This window comes from Gymnogyps californianus, chromosome 1 (genome assembly GCF_018139145.2).
Source record: "Gymnogyps californianus isolate 813 chromosome 1, ASM1813914v2, whole genome shotgun sequence".
NCBI lineage: Eukaryota > Metazoa > Chordata > Aves > Accipitriformes > Cathartidae > Gymnogyps > Gymnogyps californianus.
The window spans coordinates 156,480,436-156,497,318 of record NC_059471.1 but is presented as its reverse complement, the minus strand read 5'-3'; the positions used below and the strand labels follow the sequence as shown (position 1 = coordinate 156,497,318).

At 34.0% G+C, this 16,883-nt stretch overlaps 2 protein-coding genes across 2 annotated transcripts in view; one reads left to right on the top strand and one right to left on the bottom strand.

Moving 5' to 3' along the window:
• The first annotated feature begins 207 nt into the window (after positions 1-207).
• Positions 208-1,451, top strand: PMCH (pro-melanin concentrating hormone). The gene is made up of 3 exons (XM_050894602.1): positions 208-456; positions 973-1,174; positions 1,402-1,451. The coding sequence occupies exons 1-3, from the start codon at positions 208-210 to the stop codon at positions 1,449-1,451; spliced, it is 501 nt and encodes a 166-aa protein (XP_050750559.1).
• Positions 1,452-1,463: 12 nt separating this feature from the next.
• PARPBP (PARP1 binding protein) overlaps positions 1,464-16,883 on the bottom strand; it is a 55,885-nt gene continuing 40,465 nt past the window's right edge. The window contains exons 9-11 of the mRNA XM_050894592.1: positions 13,695-13,776; positions 2,791-2,941; positions 1,464-2,146 (exon numbers count right to left, since the gene is read on the bottom strand). Of these exons, the coding sequence (XP_050750549.1) occupies positions 1,818-2,146; positions 2,791-2,941; positions 13,695-13,776 (562 nt within the window). The 3' untranslated portion in view covers positions 1,464-1,817. The remainder of the gene's footprint in view (positions 2,147-2,790; positions 2,942-13,694; positions 13,777-16,883) is intronic.

The window sequence follows — 16,883 nt, the reverse complement described above, 5'->3', positions numbered from 1 at the left end:
TGGGATTAGAAGGATTATAGAAAAGGTTACTCCTTAATATGAGTCATTTTAAAAAAGTGAACTCATCAGCTATTGAAGTAGTTTCCATTCAATCTGTAAAATATATAAAGTGGGCACAGATGGAGAACATATTAATTTACAACTGGAAAAGCTTTCTTAAAATTTTAAAAACTGCTTAACTTCTATGCAAGCGTTAAGTAACTAAGAATGTGTATCTCATCATACATGCTAATTCTCTCTCTCTCTCTTTTTTCTCAAGGTTTTCTACTCTCAGTTTCAAAATCTCTGCAAAAGGTAGAAGATGAAGATATGTTGCTAACCACATTAAATCTAGGAAAAACTCTTCGAAATGGAGATAGAACTGCGAACAGAGGAGCTATACCTTTTCTGAAGCATTATGAGACTGAAGACAGCAGTGTTTTGGATGAAGAGGATGACAGAAACATGAAGTTTTTGGTGAGTTTTCAGTTTTACTTTTCGGCTTAGTTGTAAAATGGAAATTCTCTTTATAGCCCTTTAGAAAACAAGTACAATAATTTAAAGCAATAACCTGGTGAATATACAAAAATATCAGTTTAGCATACTATAGTCAAGAATAAGTTTTCAACTGTAAGTATCTAATTCCAAGATTTTAAATGTGTAACTTGGACAGTTGAACAAAAGAAATCTGATTTTTACAGAACTATATGTAGCCAAAACTTGTGGGGAAAAAAGCCTATATTTATGTTTGATTCAGCATGTCCCTATATGCAGCAACAGGTTTTTAACTTCAAATATAAGACTCAGTATTTTATCATGTTCTTTACCATAAAACCATTTGAGCCAAAGACGTAATGCATTGTTGTTTTTAAAATATCATCTTGAAAGAGAAAATACTTGCACAGCTAAGTATAAAAAAAATCAAGTATAAAAAGTGAACATAACTGACTTTAAATAAAGATAAACTGCTACTCTTGTTTTCCTTTAAAACAGGACACAGGTTCCAGACATGATTTCTTAAATCATGTTATGCCAATCAACTTAGGTAGAAAGCAACTACCTTATCTTGCACTGAAGGGAGCCATGGCTTTTCCAGCTGACACTGAAATTCAAAATATTGAATCAATACAGGAGAGAGAGACTGCAGATGGAGAAAATTCAGCTAAATTCCCTATAGGAAGAAGAGATTTTGACAGTAAGTATATTTTCATTTTTACATAAAAATTATTTTGTTCCGGTAAAGTATAATGCAATGTCTATATAACAATTTCATAAAGGTTCATTTAGAAACTCCATGTCTATTGTGATTTGGTGCACAGGGGAAGAAGCATGTGTTAAATTTGTTAAATTAGTATTTCCAGAGGCCATGAAGAATTCTAGTTCTTTGATGGTTTAAACTTTTAGATTTTCTTTTTCCTGTAGTGCTCAGGTGTATGCTGGGAAGAGTCTATCGACCTTGTTGGCAAGTCTGAAAACTACTGATCTACACCACCTTCTTTAAAGATTAAAGATTTTATTATGAATTTAATGTAATTTGAAGTTACTGTGTTTTAGTGTGGCTATACATATGCATCCAGAAATACTTTCCCATCGCATTGTAGAGGGAAACGTAACTCATTACCAAAAAGAACACAGCTGTAATTACTAATGATGTATTCTTATAAAAAAAAATAAAAGACTTCTGCATAATCCAGACTTGTATTTGTCTAGTATTACACACAAGCTACTTCAACTTATTTGAGTATGAAAGGAAGCAATGAAATTCACTCTTTTCTTGAAAAATTTTACAACTTCTGAACCAGTCAATGTACCATGTATGTCAAAACAAAAACTTATAGTCAAAAAAAGTGAGTTAATTTTGCCTGACCCGCAATCAACTTATTCTTGCTTGCAGTTTTGCTGTGTTTTCTTTTTCCACCGATTTTGCTGTCCAGTTCCTTCTGAGGGTTGTTTGAAATCTTAGGTCTTTTAGCATTTTTTTGCAAAGATGGTTCACTTTCCTTATCACAGATTACTTTGTTATTATTCAAATCCATCTGTTCATTCTTGGAGTTGTTCTTTCTTGGCTGACAAGTCAGCTTTCCCATTTCGGTATAACTTCTAGTCTGGTGAACATTTTCAGAAATAGTTCCAAGCACTGGTACATCAAGACATGAATTCATACCTTCTGTCATGTAAGAATATCAAAAACATGTGTGAAGAAATAAAAAGTTACCTGGGATTATTCATCCTTTTTCTATCAGAGGACTGTCATGTGATTTTTTTAATCAAAATTAGTGCTTTATCAGTAAAACAAGACTATGCTGGTCATTGCAGTTACATTTGCTATGTGTTCATAAGCGTACTGCCAATTAAAAATGACATTGCTCAAAAACATGTAATAGCAACTAACTTAGGGAAGTGGATTTATAACTTTAAGATATTGGAAAAGATGCTTGAAAGGCCTAGAAATTATATATATGATATGGTTTATACTGGAGCAAAACAAAATTTTCCCTTTTTTTAATGGCAAAAATACAAATTTCATTTATCTTACTTTTGTAAAATAAGAAGAAACATTATGTATGTAAAGTGTATCAGTTTTTTAACTCAAAATAGCATCAATATATATTTTTCAAACAGATTTATATTTTCAAAGCATTAGCATTACAATTTTAATGCAGACATTTAACTGATCATAGCATGCACAGAGCAATGAGATGTCTTTTTTTCTTGAAAACATATTTATACTTGAGTTTTACTAAAGCCTTGTTTGATAACATTTGAAATATTAGCTATCACATTTACTTATTCAATCCTACTACAGCTTACCTGTGAGATATCCAGCTTTTAAATGTTGCTTTGGTGCAGGAGGTATGCAGGTTGCAATTTGGCTACTGCTGAGGAAATGCTGACCCTTTATTTCACTCAACTCATTTTTATATGTACATGCAAACTGAGATTTGATTGAAGAGTGCTTCATCTGCAAATAGCAATCTGGTATTAGCTTTAATTATTTACAAAAGTAAAAGCGAACACCTGCAAAAGTAGTAAAATAAGAAGTTTCCCCATTCTTCTGTCTTGAAAGCTTTTAGATTATGTAAAATACCAGAAAAATAAGCATGCTCACATAAAAAAAAATATTTATGAAGTAGTCATTTACAAAGTGTAAAGGCTTTCAAGAATACTAACAAATTATTCTATTAAAGTCCTAAAATAATTCTAAAGTCTTTTCATCTCTTTCAGAAAGTTACACATTAACTTTTAAAGCTTCAACCTAAGATTTTCTGTCAAAGTTAGCCCCCTCTTTTGATAGACTGCAGACTCTACCATTTTGAGTAGCTGTCATAGCTCCTACAGTCAATTATCATACTTCTGCAGGTCATCATCTTTGAGATGTCAGTTCATAAATGCCAAGTATAGGATGAGTCTCAAAACTTAACCAATTTATACATAGAGAAAAGCATAATAGCAACACTGAAAAGGAATGATAGATAATATAAACTAAGCTTCAATATACTTATACCTAAAACTGGAATATAAAGTATTATTTCAGATCTTTCTTTGGTAAATTTCAGATTTCCCATTTACTCACAGAATAAAGTCATTTCTTCATTGAATGCCAATGTCTAACTCCACATTTGCAAGACATACCCATATCGTGTAAGTTGCCAGAAATCTACAGTATTGAAGAACACTATTGTATCTGGTTCTGCACGCTCATCTCCACCTCCTAGTCTTGGAAGCAGGGAACCTAGTCTCATAGCACAGGTAAATCAAAATATTTGGCTCATCTACAAAAAATTAAATAAAATTTTTCAATATATTCAATATATCCATATTTAACGGAATCAATGGTTACAGGTCAAACTTCCTCAGTTTACACTAAAGTTACAGCTTCACATCAGCTTAGAATTTCATGGTCAAGCTTTGTATACTTTCTGGCCAATTTATCACAAATGCTATAGACTCTGTAAGACAAATTCTGCGCTCACTTCCATTTGAAAGTCTACTGGATTATACAAAATATGTTGAAAAGTATAGCACAGAGCAGATAATTACAATATATTAGGATTTTTAGCTAATAATTCAATTACAACAGCACAGATGAATTCAAATTTGAGCTGAACAGGCGCTACAGTACAAATATCAGGAAAAAGAAAAAGCAAGAAACATTGTCACAAAAGAAAAGTTGTTATATTTACAGATAACAGGAATGATTTGTCAAATAACAGGTTTACAGCCACTTTTCTGATTAAAAAGTTTGCATTACGCAAGTCTACTTTTCTTCTTAACACAAGCATGTTTAAATCTTATGGTTCAGGTTTGACCCTTATAGATACATTTTTCTTCCAACTCAAAATCTCAGATTTAGACAGAAAAAAAGAAAAGAATATGTTCCCAGAAACTTCCTTTCACAGGGGCCTCCATCCACAAAATTCAGTCACAATTTATGCCACTTTCATCAGATACTGTTTTCATGCATATAAGCTAACTCTAGCTTTTTATCATTGAGGTGCAACCTAAGTATCTCTTCACGATACTGCAGGTGGCCAGGTGAAAACACCTAGTCTTTTTGGAAAAAAAAATCCCATTTATTCACAGAAATGTAGTTCTTCTTTCTGACTTAATATGTCTGTACATATATAGTTTTACTTTAAACTCAATATTCCCTTCAAGAGTTAAAAAGACCCAATTTTCCCAGTTGTCCATCACTCCCAAAGTGCAATTTCTCTGAGGTAGATAACAGCCTGAAAAAGAAAGGCAGATTTAACAGGGAGAACTAGCCAGCCTGACTCTCAACAATTCTAATCTTTTTTAAGCATTAATCTACTCTGTACTTAAAATATTTACCATAAGGCAAGACTATATACATAGACATTTATAAGGCTTTGTGTGCTTCAAGTTTATGCCTTAGCTCACCGAGTCATTAAGTGTATGTCATTAACTTTCTACTCTTTTCAGAAAGTGTTTTGAAGGATAGAGAAGCTATACCCAGAATAAACTTAAGAATTTGAAATAATTAAAAATGCAACTTTAATCTAGTTTAAACTTAATCAACATCCTATTGCACAATTACAATATTCAGAATTGTACAAATACAATATTCAGTATCCTGGGCTGCATCAAAAGAAGAGTGACCAGCAGGTCAAGGGAGGTGATTCTGCCCCTCTACTCTCATGAGACCCCACCTGGAGTACTGTGTCCAGCTCTGGAGTCCCCTGTACAAGAAAGACACGGACCTGTTAGGGTCCAGAGGAGGGCCACAAAGAGGATCAGAGGGCTGGAGCACCTCTCCTATGAAGACAGGCTGAGAGAGTTGGGGTTGTTCAGCCTGGAGAAGAGAAGGCTCCAGGGAGACCTTATAGCAGACTTCCAGTACATAAAGGGGGCCTACAAGAAAGCTGGAGAGGGACTTTTTACAAGGGCATGTAGTGGCAGAACAAGGGGTAATGGCTTTAAACTGAAAGAGGGTAGATTTAGATTAGATGTAAGGAAGAAGTTCTTCACTGTGAGGGTGGTGAGGCCCTGGAACAGGTTGCCCCGAGAAGTTGTGGGTGCCCCCTCCCTGGAAGAGTTCAAGGCCAGGCTGGATGGGGCTTTGAGCAACCTGGTCTAGTGGAAGGTGTCCCTGGCCCATGGCAGGGGAGTCGGAACTAGATGATCTTTAAGGTCCCTTCCAACCCAAACCATTCTATGATTCTATGAATATAAGGGGCTTACATTTTCTTTAAGCTTAAGGTTACTGTAATATTAAGGAAAAATATTTTCCTGTATTTCCTATGTTTCTTAAACACTTCATCTTAATCCTTTAAAAATTCCCTCAATTCTTAATTATTGTTCAGCAAATGACACATGTCAAAAATTACACAACAATAACCTGCACAGTTCTATCACATATTCATATTGCAAGAAGTAAATAAGCTACAATTTGTGCTGAGTTGATGAAGCTATAATAAACACAGCACCAAGAACATCAAACTTGAGCAAGAAAGCCTGATAGTTACCATTCTATAACCAACAATAAATCCAGCTATTTTTGGGGACATCAGGGTTTCTTTTTACCACCTCCATCTGACACTTCACTAATTCAGTTTGCAGGGATTAGAATATGTGGAGTCAAAGGACAGAAATCAAGCTCAAATACTGAAAAACTTGCAGCACAAACCCATCTGTCTGTTTCAACTTCACTGAATCTTGAAATATGCCTCAAAACTTCGCTCTGTATTGCATCACATACCATTTAGTCATTTGCACACAGTGTACAAAGCTCTACCAAATATGACTGTTTCAGCTGATGCTAGTGCTGATCTAGAGGGTATATATAAATCAAGAGCGCAAGACTGAATTTGTTGAAGCAGTCAAACTTCCCAAGTAGTCTAGGAATGTATATTCACTAGTAAAAACAACCATATTACATTGAGTGAGGTAGCAATAAGTAAATTTTAACAGCCTGAAGGCAGAACAAGAGAGCACAAGTCTAGCACTGAATTAAAAAGTAGAGCTTCACTGGAATGTTTTTAAAGAAAAAAGAGCAACTTAGAACTTGATTGAAGCACACATAACTAAGCCTGTCAACGGCTTGAAATAGCTTTTAGAAATTAGAGTTCTTTTACATTAAATTCCCTGAAATCCACTGCTGTGAGGCCACCACCCCAATGACCCACAGCTCTGGGAGAGCAAAAAGATGTTGGGAGCTCAATTTGCTAATCAAGCAGTTGCACACAAATGGCATGCAAAGAACTCAGACTTACTATTCCCTCTCCTCTCCATAAGCAAGTGGGATGTTGCTGTTATCCCTATATAAAGAAAGAAATTCTGCTGCATTTCAGAAAAAGAGGTTCGTTGTTATCGCTGTTCAGTTGGAAGAAAGTATGACAGAATTTACGACAGTTTTTCAGCACATGTAGGTCAGTTAGTAGTCCTAATGAGCAGATAAAGTAGGACACTCTCCCACCTTGACTTCTGTATCTAGAAAACTTTTTCAGTTGTTCAAGATGCCAATATAAAACATTCACTTTTATATGAAATATTAATGGTGCATGCTCTATTTATTTCTAAAAGTTAGTTGATAATCTATTCCAGATCTCCTTCCAGCATCTGCATACAGACAGTACTGCCAATATTTAGTCACCAAGAATGTTGAGATTTGGTTTTTATACACTGGAATGGCATAATAGAATTTGAAAACCTACATCAGTAACAACAAACACATGTTTTTATTTTCTAGCCAAACAATTAGAGTACTATTTGGAAGAGGAAGAGATAAAAAGAGAAAATGTCTCTTCTCCACCCTTACCCTTGTCCTTTTAGAAAAAAAATAAAGGTAAGTTGAAAGAGAAATTTGAAAAAGGGAAGGGATTGCAAAGGAAAAAGTAATAAAACAATAAATGGTAAGTATCGTTGCCAAACCAAGGCATCATGTTATTCAAACATGAAAAATGTCCTGAATATCTCAGGTAACAGCAAGCTTTTATTGTACTGAAACTATCAAATTTTTTTAGCATGACATTGTACCAGCCTTTTGCTATCCCAAATTAACCTACTACTGTTTTGAGAACATTTAGCCTCAAATCACCTCATTATTGGGTTTCAAAAGTACTCAAAACTCACAGCTACAGATCCTAGGAAAGTAGTTTAGGGGTCTTGTAGAAACAAAAATGATATTTTCTACACAAGTGTGGTTTATCAACTGACACTAATAATAAAGTCTTGCTTCAGATTTTGTGCTGAACATAACCTTTTTCTCTCTCCTCTCCCCTCTCCTCCAGATACTCATTTTTAGCATACTCCATACACATTGAAGCTCCTAGTCAGCTTAGTGTTCTGCATAATTATATTCCACTTAGAAATAAATATTTCTTGCTACAATAGATGAGACTACTACCTGAGGAAGATTGTTTTCTCTATTACTACGAATTTTCTGCTCACAATTATAGTGGGCATACAGAAAACTCTTGATAACTTCCTGTTGATAGTTTTCCAAGTCACAGTTTATTTGTACTGGAATCACAAATAGGCAAAACAATTCTCTCAAGTAACAGCATTTAGAGAACGAAGCAATGAAAAATAACAGCAGTGCATGAAGCTAGATATTAAGTCATTTTATATAGGCATGAACAAATCACATGAGAAAGGCAGACTGGGATTTTTTGCTTTGTGGAGCTTTTTCCTTGGAAGGATTTCTATACACAGTAAAATTACAATGAACTTCAAGCATGCCAAGATTTGTTAGAGTTCTTAAGCCACAAATTCTTTTTAAAACTAAAACTACAGTTATGTTCCCAATTGGAGGGAAATAGTGCCTCATATAGGAAAGGTTGTCTCCAGTTACATTAAGAAAAAAACATGCCAAACTACTGAAAGTCCTTGCAGCTGTTTCAGGGTAAATGTGTTAACAATGCAGCAGGATTTCTAAAACAATGTATCAAAAGGCCAAAACAATCCTAAGGTTACAAAAAAAGATCTGTTACTCTCTCATGTATTGCATGCTCACAATCTAATAGCTTTTGTTCCTTCCTTCTTAACTCCTAAAGTTCTCAGTTTCACCCAACCCCATTAGTTCAGGAGCAGTATTTTACCTACAACTTGAAAGTCTAATTAATCTTTTTCTGGTGCAGAAAAAGATGAAAATCTTATTATGCAACATTTTTGTTGTCCTAAATTGCTCTTCAACCTAAACAAAGCAGGTGATTGTAACAGTCCTTCCATTCCTCTCTCTCACCAATAAGCAGGACTTAGATAACCCCATTGAAATCAACAAAATAAGTAGACAAACAATAGGATATCTACCCATTTCAGATAAATGGAAGTATGATTCAAAGAAGTAGACATAAGGTTGGATGAACCCTTTTTAGATAAAATACCTCTCTCCTGTCCAATTAAACTTTCTACGTATTTTTATAAAGCAGAAAGGAGTGATAAGGACAACTGACAAGAGACATAACTCAATAGATGTTCTACAGACCTTTCTGAATTAAAAGACTCCTCCTACAAAATACCATTCACCAGAAGATACTTCACTTAAACAATAGATAACAAACTTGAAACTCTAAATTGTCTCTCAAAGGAACATTGAGTTTCTTATTACTACTCTTAACCTGCTTCTGCTGGAGGGAGTGAAACAATGCAACATGCTAGTTCCCCAGACTTCTTTCTCGTCAAGGGATAAGAGTGACAGCTTTGCCTCCTAACAAATGCCATTACAGTTAGGTGATCTTTCTGCATCTCTTCCAGTATTTAATGAGGACTGAAAGACAAAAATATCTCTTGTCTTTCACGGTTGCCAGGAATTTGTTTTGGCACAATGGAAATGCCCACAAATTTATTTTATTTTTAAACACCAATTCCAGTTCATAGCTACCTGTATACTTTATCCAGTCTCCATATTTTTAGATACTAAACACATATGCATGATGGTGTGCCCTAGGTCTAAATATTATCAATCTGCACTCCTCCACGTAAGTCTGCAGAAGCTGAGAGATCAGTTCCTCTTAAGGAAGGAGAGGCATAATGATTTCCGTGCCTTCCCCCCCCCCCCCTTTTTTTTTTTTTTTTTTTTTAAATTTAAAGAACTGTTTCTCCTTTCACTTTCTAGTTTTTCCTAGATTTCTTTATTCAACATACACTTCTTGATAGGACTCAGCACACAACCAAACTAATCATCACTACTGTGTTTTTCTTCCCTTCTCAAATATCATTGAAAAGGAGACTTATGGAACAAGTTCTAATGACAGGTCATGAATTTGTACTACAGACTAACCATCTAACCACCTATCAGAGGCAGCATGGTAAAAAAGTCCTTAGGACAATTTTATGGGACTAATGCCACCATCACACATACTGTGTAAGAAACTTCTCAGAAGAATCATTGACATTGAGAAGAAACATCATGTTGCTATTGTCTTATTCAAAAAACAAATGTATGGTATCTCTTCTGAGTCAACTGTTAAAATGAGTGCATTATGCATTATTAAATTTTGTTATCAAAATTCACAGCTGTAAATTTTACAAGCAACCTGTACACCTTTCAAGATGGTTGTATGAAATAATAATGAAGACTGATATTCAGTGGAAAAAGGTTATAAATATTACTACCGCACTTGAGATCTATGGTCATGGACAAGGAATTCATTGTGCTATGTGCTGCACAGTAAAGACAGAAAAAAATTTATTTCTACCAAGAGACATTACAATCCCAGACATGAAATATATGGATTCACAGAGAAAGGAACTGAAATTAGTCATTGTAATGGGCATCCATCTCAACACAAAGCACTGCTAAGTTTTGGGGAGAGGTTGATTTAAAGATACTGAAAAAGGTTTTAAAGGAGGATAATGAGTTCTGCAGATACCTAGAGGAAATCTCTTCAGCCATAAGAAACAGTATAAAACAGACAGCTGAAAGAGTCTGAAAATTAACAAACGAACAATGAAGATTGGTATTGCAGGCTGAATGTAAGCAAGGACAGGTATCTCAAAGCAGCAAATCAGAAATAATCAATGGGTTGGGATAGGTTAAAACAAGTAGCTTATGTACTACAACTTAAAGGAACAGATTGAGATGCAAACAGAAGAATGGCATCTAGCGTCTAATCACTTTGATAACAACTTTTGGTAGAGGAATCTCAGTGAAGAAAGATAGGCCAAAGCTGCAACTATCAAGTCCAAGAAAAATACACGGCAGCACATCAAAAAGCTAAATGAACATTTAGTAAATTATAGTTGAGTGGACATACAGATAGAGAAGAATATATTTCAGAGGTGTTATGGAATGAAAAAGTAACAGGTAGGATACCATCCTCAATGTTAAATATACCAGGAAAGATAGACATACCACCTCAAGATCAACAGCTGGGTATTCACAGGATGGTATAGAAGTAACAAAAGATGTCAGTTTTGACAGAAGGGACACTTAGGTCAGATGTAGATCTGTGAACTGTTCATATAAAAATGATAGCTGAACTTCTGTTTGTAGATTTATTCATCCACAAAGAAGGTACAGAAAGAGAAAAGAAGAGAAAGACAGGGCCCTATAAAGTCTTCATAGAAAAAGGAAGAAAAGGAAGGAGTAGAAACATGCAAAAGAAACTGTAGAAATTGTTAGAAAGGTAGAAAGAAAACCAGAAAAAGACAAAATGAAAGATGAATGTTTCAAGAGAGAAAGCAGGATTTTATGTGAGAGGATGGAGATCAAAAGATGAATGGCAGAGAACTATCTATCTGAGCTGTAGTTAGAAAAGTCATTAGTTGTTTGGCAACAGCAATTTTAGTTGACTGGAATGAGAAGTAAGACTAAAGTGAACATAGGAATACCAGAAGAATAATTCCAGACTTCAAAGGAATATAGTGTAATTGAGATGGCAACGTTTGGCTGATACACAGAAAAGAGAATTGCAAACATAATGTGAAACACTCAGACATCTTATCTTGAGTAAGAGGACTCTACGCTGAAACATACTTGAGAACATTTACACTCTGAACTACACAATTTTTATTTTCCCTTTTTTAAATGAAAAAACATCTTGAGGTATTTGGCCTCAGTTCCATGCTGTACTTTGTCTCTCTGGTACAATAGGATACGCTGGAAGAAAGCCATAAAGAAGACTGATTGTGATTACTAGAGGCAGTTTAGCAGCCTCAGTGTTGCTCTAAGATATGAGTTGTATAGCCCCAAGCAGCCATTCAGTTTAACATTTTAATCACGTTACCATCCACATTGCTAAAGTAGGGCAAGAGAGTCCACCATCACAGATTTAATCTACAAAAAGATAACACTATAAGCAAGCGTTACAGTCTTCTAAGATGCCAAAAAAGTTTAGAAAGTATGAACCACAGACTTTAGAACTCTTGTTTGTTCTCTTTGAATTTTGGTTTTCATAAGACAAAAGGTCATTTATAATTCAATATAGTCATCCTCAACTATATTAGGCACCTGGTGAGCATCAAAATCAGTTCTAGAAGTTGACTGAAAGATGTCAAAAATTATTGGCTAAAAACATTGGATGTTTCATTCTATTTTGCTACAGGTACATTCTATTTCATCAATCATGGTAAAGCCAGACTAGGACAAGAGTCCTGCAGAAAAAGTCAGATTCTTGTACTGTATTAACAAAGATCATAGCAGTCACAGAACCCTTATTAGAGTCAGGCACTACAGAAGCAGCACAGGAGAATGTCATGATGAACCTTTGCATGCAATTCATGCTCCTGAAGTAGAATTCATTCAATTATTCAGAGACCTCTGAAAGAACTACTATTTGCACAGAAATTATGGGAGCTAATCTGGTATTTTTTATTAGCAAAAAAGTATTTCCAGAAAAGTTAAAATAGTTTCATAATATGAATCAGTCTTAAGACTCATATTTTTGATAGTTTCTGTCAAAAACCTTGTAAGTTTCCAATAAAGGTCTCAAACGTGACAGGTAATTATTTTTAGATAATAATTTTTGTACTTTGATACTGAACACAGCTGTTCATGAATCCAATTACAAAACTTCCATTTAGATAAGAAGACTATCTATTTCAATGTATTATGCAAACAGCATATCACATTTTTGCTATTTGATGCGTAAAGCTGCAAATTAAATATGCTGTTTATCGTAAAATTAATATAATGAAGATCCTTTATCAGCTTCAATCTTCCATAATTTGCCTATGAGTTTTAAGCTAAATTTCACCATAATTAGTGCATGTGTCCAAAACACCCATCATCCACCCCACCCTCATTCCAAGAAAAGCACTCAGAATGAAGCTGGACTATATTTAAAAACACATGCTGGAAATACTGACAGTGCTTTTCATTTTACTTCCTTTTAATGACTTTCTACTTCTCAAACATGTAATATGTTAAAATTTCCCTCATGTCCAGTGGCAGAAAGATATTTTCCATTGTGCTGTTCGAGGACTAATTCTGACAGCTTAAAACACCTGTTTTCTTCCTTATATACTAATTACATTTGTGCTTTTACCTGTTGTCAGGACTAAGTTTGTGAAAAAATATTAAGTCACTACTTTTATTTAGCGCTCTGTTGAAATGCTGTGGAAGATACAAGCTCTGCCTCTTTCCATAGTTCCAATGTTCAAGTTTGACAATTTTGAGGAAAAAAGACTATGTAAAATGCAGTACACTGGAAGACTGCAATTTTCAGAAACATTGAAATTGTTCTTTTGAATAGTACCACTCACAATACCAACATACTCTTGTAATGTTCCATTTCATCTACAAAATAGCAAACATTAGCATCTTTATTTTATTGTTCACAAAGCAATGTTATGGAAATGTCCTCAGAATGTTGCAAATAAAAAGAATGCCAAAAAAATGCAATGAAAAAGTCATTATTACACTTTTAGAATGCCTGTATTATCAGAACTGAAATCAGATGCCTGTGTTCAGTTTTATCTGTTTTCACACAGCTTCCGTTTTATTTCTATAGTCCTGAAATACACAGATGGTTAAATGAAGAAATATAGATTAACTCAGTATATCTCCATTAAGAGATCTTCATTAGGAAGTACTTTTAAGTTTAAAGCCTTTGTCTTCTGGAGTTTTATATATTTCCATTCATATTACAACACTGTTCAAGTTGGGCCAATTACCACAAGTTAATCACAATTACATTTCTTTAGCTATGGAATATATTTCAGCCAAGTATTTGAGAATTTTAACACTTATTTTCATTTTAGCATTATTATTTCAGTTCATCTATAGTCGCATACCGATTTCTACACAATACCTTGATTTTTTTTTCATCCATAGATTTCTGAATACGTTGTCTAAGAGGTTTTGGAGAAGATCCATTGGATTGTGCTGGAGATCTATATTAAAAAGAGTTAAGGAGTATTTAGAACATGTAAAAGCAATTAGTTCAAAAAAATAGTTACCACACCAAGTTCCTCAGAAACAGGAAGGCCAGTATCTTTGCTCTCCAAGCCTTACTTCGTTTTCTCCCTTCCAAAGTAACCACATGTACTGTGACAACTGAAGACACCATAATGAAACCAAACCTACAGTTCCAATTTCTGGTATCATTTTGCAGTGTGTTTACAATATTGTAGTTCTGCAGCCACAGTAGTATTATTTGTAATGCTGGTGATGAGTTACCAAGTCACCATTCTACTTACACCCCCTTGAATAGCATCTGGTTGACATCCAGAATTATTTTCCTCACATTTACAGACTTTTCAATAGAAGTACTCACACAAACAAAATACTTCCACTCTCCTATATTTCAGTATGTGAATAGTTATGTACATCAATGAAAAATGTTGATGCATATAATGCAAAAAATTATTGATGCATATAAGAAGGGATTTTTTGGTCTTGAAATAAGAACTAATCTGTGCATCTGTAAATAATTTCTTCTCTGCTTATGCTCATGGCAGGCCAGTGTGCATACGAGGACTGTTTTTTCAAAAATAACTCATTCTTTATTTATTTAGCTCATTAGCTAAATATTTAGCTTCAATTATTCCATAAATAAAATTTATTTTATTTAGCTCATTCTTTATTTTATTTATTTCTATTTGTCTGTGGTGCAAAAATTTCTGCAGGACCTTGCAATGTTTTTGCTAATTAAATTGCCAAAATACATAGCTTCAGCATGCTCCTGTTTACACTGTTGTTCTGCTTCATGAGTCCTCTTTGTCACCCATAATGATAAAATTCTCAGCATCCCACTTTTCCAATAACTAATGATTCCTCAGTTAAGCGACTCAGATAAGCGACTGATTAAATCATCACTGCTTCTCCAGTGCATGGATAGGTTACTTTCCTTTTCAGTGCCCGCAGAAATGCGTTTTCAAGAGATTCTTTGTTCTGTACACAAGATCAACACGGGTATTCCTTAAATAGAAGGAAATTTTTAAAAAGCAAGAAAAGAAATAAGCAAGAAGTAATGACTGGCTTTAACATTAATAGGATAGGAAGATGATGGGAATGATATAAAAAAGAGCAGCAAATAAAAAGTTGCCCCAAACCCTGAACACCTGTTGAACCTGCAAAACCAGAAAAAGAGAACCTCTATTGCAAAAAGTTATGAAAATACATAATCCATGGTCATGCAAAATTTAACTCTAAAACATAAATAATATCCTTAATTATATCACAATCACCTTACTTTGATTTTAATATCATCGCTACATTTTTATTTTTGCTTAAAAAAATTTAAAAATACTATGGGAAAAATAGCACACTTCTGCCTTGCACGCAGCTTCAAAATACAAAAAAATAGCAAGAGAATTTTATGTGAACTTCTATAATGCATATCTAAAAAAGAATATTTTCCAGAAGATTGAAATGAGGTGCTTACAGAAGGAAAATATTTGACAGATATACTAAAGGACAGATTAAGTAAGAAAACCTTCAGCTTGGTTAGGATGTTCTAACACACTGAGAATGTATTGTCAGTGCTTACATTTTCAGTTCCCAACTACGCATGCGTTTCACAAATTACAATGAATATATTTTTAATTAAAGAAAGCCAACAAAAAGTTAAACAACACAATAGCCGCTTCTCAGCAGTAGCTTTTTTGCAGGATTTCAGTGCAGAGATAAATCTACTTAATTGATTTAGAAGTTTATTAAAAGAAAAGTAAACAAAGCAAGAAAAATTCCTGAAATGCTGAAGTTTTGAAAAAGAGGTGCTCTCATTTAACCTCATTCTTCACCTGAAAACTAACAGTGCGCTCTCAAACTGACCAGAACCCAGACAAAACTGCTCACAAACTTTAAACATATTTTGGGATTCTTCAGTAATGAAATCTCTAAGAAATAACAAAACAGCATTGTGAAAAACCTCAAAACAATAACTACGATGTGATCAAAAACCATAAAACAATAACTACCATATGAGGTGACCAACAATCTGATACACAGAATCAGATTAGCAAAAAGAATCTGAAAACTGCAGTGACATTTACTGCCAAAGGTACTGCCATTTATCATGTAAACTGTTCCAGATTTACTATTAACAATAGATTGGCAAAAAGACTGAAAACACTCTAGAGCAAATATTTGAGACATAAGCATTAACAAAAAATTGCTGTACCATAGAGGTGCCTGTACATTGATGCAAATCAGAGTGACACCTTAGCTACTATCCTGTGTAGTATTAGGGTGTTCAGCATTCATAAAGCAATTAGAGCCTTATAGTAAAGCTGCTAGAGAAATGCATAACACAAATTTGATAAAAATTGAGAACAGGTGTTGTTTGCAAGTTTCATTTCAGTTTCTGCAAAGTTTTTTATTCCTAAAACAATTATTTACAATCATAAATTCAATACTTTTAATAAATTACTTCTAAATCAAATTTTTAAATGGAAGCACACAGATAATATTAAAAAAATTATATACTGGAAAATAAAATCTAAAACAAATTGACCACTAAGAATTATTAAGGAAAAACACAAGAATTGTCTAGATTACAATATAAATTCCCAGATAGTAGTACCTGCTTACACCTACACCGAGAAGATTTTAAGTCAAACAAATGTCTTATCCTTTGGGGGAAAATTCAAGAAAATTAATTCAGCTGGAAAATCAAATGAGGTAAGTGAAACCAAAGCACTCAGTGAGCACTCTTATTCAGAAATAAGTGGTTTAAAACCCATTTTAAATTAAAGAGTTACTTTACAAAAAAAAAAAAAAATCAAGATTTCTAGCTCTGAATAATAGCAGCATTTAATTCAGAAGAATTCAGGTGGGCCTTGATTCCATTCACACAGAGCATTAACCTAAATCTGATTAAGCTCCTTCTCATTCTGATAAAAATACAACCATGGTGAGGTTTATTAAATTAATGAAACAATCTAAAAAGTAATGTGGATCAATTTTCCTGAATCTGAAGTAATGGAAAAATAAGAGACTGAAATCAGGGTTATTTTAAGCTTGTTACATAATGAAATAGAAATGTATAGCTACAGCT